The 5,709-nt window shown below is 41.8% G+C and overlaps 1 protein-coding gene across 1 annotated transcript; it reads right to left on the bottom strand.

The window, feature by feature from the left end:
- Positions 1–4,456: 4,456 nt before the first annotated feature.
- LOC137988893 (uncharacterized) lies at positions 4,457–5,176 on the bottom strand. The gene has a single exon (XM_068834839.1). The coding sequence runs from the start codon at positions 5,174–5,176 to the stop codon at positions 4,457–4,459; it is 720 nt and encodes a 239-aa protein (XP_068690940.1).
- Positions 5,177–5,709: the final 533 nt, after the last annotated feature.

Genomic DNA, 5,709 nt, shown 5'->3' with positions numbered 1-5,709 from the left:
GTTGTATGCAGTTGAAGGCATTTTAGAAGAAGAGCATGTCAATTGTTGGCAAAATTTTGTATTAGCCTGTCGTCACCTATGTAAGCCAAGTATCTCGAAAACAGACCTCCTGATCGCTGACCAAAAGCTGTTAGATTTCTGTAAGAAAGTTGAATTGCTATATGGTAAGGAGGTCGTCATCCCAAACATGCATCTTCACCTCCATATAAAGGAATGTGTAGAGAACTATGGAAGTGTGTATGGCTTTTGGTTGTTTAGTTTTGAGAGATACAATGGCATATTAGGAAGTTTCCACACTAACAACCGAGAGGAAGAAGTCCAGCTCATGAGAAGGTTCTTGACAATGAGTGCCCTTGATGATCTGAAATATTCAATGCCTCCAGATTTTCAAGAATTCTTCCATCCCTTGTGCAGCGAGATACATCACGCGAACGATACTGATGGTGTGATGGAGCACCCCGCGATCAGTTCTTTGTCGTGGTCAAAAGTCGTAGGCGGTCCATTAATTCCAAATTGCACTGCTTGGACGGATCGAAGCAAGATTCAACTCCCTACTCGGTATCTCCTTTGTTGCTTTGATAGCGATGAGATTGGTCTGTTAAGAACCACGTATGCCAGGCTATATCCCTCTTTGGAACTCTCTACGGAGCATCTGAATTCCACTTTTAGGAAGTATTCATCCCTTTGTATAGGTGAGGAACGCCTCAGCTCTGGAATGGAGAATCGCCTTTATAAGCACGCAAGAGTGATGGCTTCTTGGGTTGGTGGTGAATGCCAAATAACTCTCGGTCAAAGCAGTCCGGGGCGAGTAAAGTATTATTTCGAGCATTCCTTTGAGATCGATGAACAGCAGTATCGGCACTGTTTTGCTTGTGTTCAGTGGTATAAAGAGTATACCAATAACGTGTCATTTAGGAACCCGCTCTCTGTGTTTTATGCCAAAGCTTTTAAACAACCCGGTGCAGCAACATTTATTCCAGTGCAGAGAATTCAATCCCGATTCATTGCTATGAACACGAAGCAAGAGAACGTTGATGTTATCATTGTGTGTCCAGACGATCTTCATTTGACACATAAGTTTTTATTATTTTCTTTATTTTAAAAACTTCAATGTGGCAATATGAATTGACTGTACAAGTTTTAAGAGGCTTGCTGAAGCTTATTTAACATAAAAACATGCGGATGAAGAAAACTGTCGTAAAGGTTTCTGAACGGGGAGGTAGCAAAAGAGAGAAGAAGTGTTTCACGGCCATGTATAGCTTTAACTCTGCCATCAGACTGGTTTTGGTACTTGAAGATTTGAGTCACTTACTGCGATATATTTAAACTCTAATGATAAATCTAAATGCTCCAATAAATCTGAAGTTTGTTGAATGTTTTGTCAACTCAGACAGTGGTTATCATTCTGTTTTACAGTGCGACGCGCCTTACCGTAGCCAGCAGACAAAGTTTTTTTTTACAAATTGTTTGCCAATCAGGATGTGTGAATTTGATTGACAGTCACGCCTCCTTGCAGAGTTCGCACAGTTGTAAGTTGATCGCCGTTGCATGGGTTGTTGAGTTGACGTATTTACACGTAATTGTCAAATGTAAAAGTTTGTTGGGTAGCCACGGTAAGGCGCGTTGCACTGAAACACATCCTTTGCGAAATAAACCAGATCCCGAAATGTTTTGTCGGGGCATTTTTCTTTGTAAAAATTTAACAAGCAAAAGCTTATGGGTGAAACTAGAAGTCACGTCTGTGGGAGTACTAAGCTAGAGTTATAGTCGGGGAATCTTGTCACGAAACGAGCTGCATTTCAATTTGAAAGAAAAGGAAAACATTGGTTCAGTTACTGAAAACGTAAGCATAGTACGTTTCCGGGTGAGTCCGTCTTCGGAAACACGACGTAAAGAATCCTGTATGTTTAAGCAAACGGAATTGCTGCGGAAATGCGTATGAACACGGTCATTTTTCTCTTTCGCGTTTCACGTTGTATCCGCCCTGCGGAAACGTATCGGAAATGTTAAATTTCGATTTTCCGCTACTTGTCCGAAATGCGGAAACGCCTTTTTTCACTCTGTGTTTGGTTTTGATTTTAACAACTCGGGTATTTTGTTCCAGATTCTAGCTCCAAGCCTTGAGAAGGATTGGTTCTGCTGTTTTGTCCGTGAATGAATAACATGAAATTTACCAGCATTCGCAGCTCTAGTGTTATAAGAATGAGTCGAAGCTATCCTAGTGAAAAGATTCTTCAGATTTTGAGGTACAAGATCATGGTCAATATCATGCATCAAAACACCTACTGGTGGGGGTATTACCTCCTTGTGGAGGCAGCGTGGTCGAGTGCTTAGGGCGTTGGGTTTGCATGCGGCTGCTCCGGGTTCAAATCCCGTTCTAACCTCTGGTTAGGATTTGTTTTCGGTAGTCCCGGATTCAACTCTACCACGCTTTGTAAATAGCCAACTGGTTGCCTCCTGCCAGTTGGGGCTCTTAATAATGTTTCTGTTAATTTTGAATTGTTTCTTTCACATTGTTAAAAGTGGGGTGCCTGTAAACTAGCTTGATAGCTAAGTGCACTTCCACTATAAACAAAGCATTTATTATTATTTTTTTTATTTTTAGCATTTTATAATAGAGCAATCAATAGGAAGAATATTTGAAGTAAATTAAGCGTCGAGCTCTTTTCTGAAGGATCAAGATTTTTTCAAAATTTGTTTTTGAAGTTTGGCCCCAGACCACAAGGCCATAAGAAAGATATCGATGGATTAGGGAATTGTAAATATTGAGTAAGACAGAAGTTAGTAAGAATTGTCTCAGTCTTGCCATAATACCGATGGTTTTACTTATTTTGAGAGCCACATTCCATGAGAGATTACTGTCTATCAAGACAGCGAGATATTCAGCTTTAAGTGTCATTGTCAGTAAGGCCAGGCAAGGTCCACGGATCGAGGTCGGCGGATTCCCTCCAAATTTTCAGCATTTTTTCTCTATCAGATAAGATTGTGATCGGTGATATTCTTAGTAAAATAAAATAATTTACTTTGAATTTTGACCACCCCCCTAGTTTTTGGTGCTATTTCGGCAAGGTGACATCGGGAATTTAGGCCAACTTCCACGGCTCATTTTACTGACTTCGCAACGCCTTATTAATTTATACGAACGGTGCATAATTTCCGTAGTAAAAAAAACTCATGTCTGCAGTATAAACGATTTTGGATAAAAAGTTTTACTTTGGAGTGGTTCTAAACATTACCACTTCGTGGATATTGGATGCATGAAGAATTTTGGCAGTTTTCATGACTGATTTTCTCTAAAGTGCGGCAGTTTATTTTTAAATGAAAGCTATTTTTTAATAGTTTGTCCTTAAGCCTTTGCAAATCTGCAAACTCTCATTTGGCAAGTTAAAATCCCGTTGCGTGAGCTTCCTGACAACTTTGACCTAATTTGCATAATTTGACCTAATTTACATGATGCTGTTTTTCTCAGATACTTTTCACGCTTGAGTTGTTACAAGTCGCAAGTGTTTATTGTCTTCTTTAGCATGCCTGAAAACAATACATTACTTTCCCATATTATTGGGTATATTTTATTTGAGAATTTTGTTATTTAACAGTCGAAAATTCCCACCAGTAAGCTCCCTTTAACATTTGACCAAATTTGCCTGATGTCCATTTTCCCCGGAAAAACGCCTGTGTCGTAATGAGATACCACACGCCATGAAACAAAATTTGCACGAGTTCTTGACTTTTTAACTTTAGTTGCTGTGATTTTTCAGACGTTAGAAGTCCGCAAATTCGGGACAGAATTCCATCATTTGAGTAAACAACGGTATTCAAATTAGTGACATATTTAATTTAGCTAATTACACGGCATTAAATAGTTTCATGGCAGAGAGAGTGGCAGAACATAGCGATGATGGTGCAAAAGTTGATTTAAAATCCATATTCACTATTGCTGAAATGTTCGTGTTCTTTCTTTAAGTACTGTTGTTTTTATAGGGAAAAAAAAGCAGGTCAGTTTCATCCAGATCAACATTGAGACATTCCGACGTGACACGTTGCGTTGTTTTGCAGCAAGGAAAAATCTTTGCAGTTTTTGTTTCATTCTGTTTGCCAAAACGTTCACTCAGTTTTTAGTCCCAACAGATAAGTGTTGGCGTACGTTCTCCCACAGATGTTCATTATAGCTTCAGAGACCACATCCCCACCATTGGCGGGAAAAATCAAACTTTTCAAATCAGTTTGATATCTAAAATTACAAAACAATCAAAAGCAATCAACACTGCCTAGCCTTTCTACTTAGCAGTTTTGTCAGCACGTGATGCCGAATAAGTTTCTATGTACAAAGCCTATTATCTTAGAGTCTCCACATGAGACACAGGTGCTCTGAGACAATTAAACGGAGGTCCGAAATTCCTTCAACGCTTCATAGTTTTGGTGGGAAGGCACCAAAACTATTTTACTTTTTGTTACGTTACTTTTGAAAGCATGCACAACTCTCAGAAAATGCTTCAATGGCGTCAATGAAAGTCTTTTTCCTTGACAGCGGTCCAGTTGTCGTCAGGTGTAGCTTCTCACAGATTTTTTTCAGGAATGCCACTTTGAGTGAGCCAAGCTTGTTGGTTTTTACAAGTTCGCAGATATTGCTGGCGCCCACTATGATTGGATGGCTTGATTTGCTCAAGTCATCCATCGCCAAACTTCTAAGGGTGCTTAAGGCCACTTCTGACTCTGCAGCCTCGATGTCTTCCTCAAGGATCTCCTCAGCATCAACACCTTTATGACGCTGCACCGCTGTCTGACGTGAAAACAGGCTGCTGATCTGCTGTGCAGTCCTCCACTCTTCAGGCTTAAAGGTAGACTGTCCGTCCTCGTCTCTGAGAGTCTTCATCTCCCTCGCTACTTGCACAGGATCGGCCTTGTTTCCAGTTCTTAAACCATCTTCAAATTTCCTCGTCAAGAATGTCTTGACTTTATCAGTCATCCTAGTGGGTCGTTTTGCTACCTTCAGAGCCCATCCCAACGGTCTAAGAGCAGGTGCTCTGGCGGCGCGGCTACTATCTTCACTATGCAATGAGGTAGACGGCACATTCGGAGCGAACATCACCCCTGTCACCATTGCCGCCCATTTCCTTCTAACGCGGTCATACATAGACTCACGTTCCACCTCGAGACGGTGCTTTCCCGTGTCCATATGGCTCTCTGCATCTGCCCGAGTCTTGAACGTCAGGACGCATCCAGTCTCCTGGCAAGAGTAGATCTCGGACTTGTGCCTGATGCTCTCACCCACGCTTCCCTTCTGTGTAGCTGGACCAAAAGGCTGAATCACGCTTAGCCCAGTGTCTCCTTGTGATGCAAGTGTGAGATCGCTGTAGGGGATAAAGCGCCCAGGGCCGATGTTGTACGCTCTCCATACTCGTATGCCAGACTCCTCGAACTGGAAGTTGTTCAACACACTAATGCCTGGTATCTTGCTATCTTTGTTTCTCTCCTTTGTCGTGTCCACCTCAACTACTGCAGCCCTGCATCCTTTAATACCGCCATGCGATTCTAGTGCTGCCTTCATGTCCTCAGCTGTGACGACGTCATGCCTCTCGTTGACCCAGCGCCTTATGTGTGCTTCATCGGAGCAGTCTTCCTATCACAGATGTCCTTCCCGGCCTGGGGCTCTGAGAAATCATATCGTACTGGCCTGACACCAGTTCTCTCGCCCACATCTCTAAGACT

The sequence above is a fragment of the Montipora foliosa genome, unplaced genomic scaffold (genome assembly GCF_036669935.1).
Source record: "Montipora foliosa isolate CH-2021 unplaced genomic scaffold, ASM3666993v2 scaffold_433, whole genome shotgun sequence".
Taxonomy (NCBI): Eukaryota; Metazoa; Cnidaria; class Anthozoa; order Scleractinia; family Acroporidae; genus Montipora; species Montipora foliosa.
Note: the sequence above shows the minus strand (reverse complement) of the source record. Positions and strands in the feature narration are given on the sequence as shown.

Coding starts and splice junctions, on each gene's coding strand:
- LOC137988893 (XM_068834839.1), bottom strand. CDS start 5,176: ATGGACACGGGAAAGCACCGTCTCGAGGTGGAACGTGAGTCTATGTAT.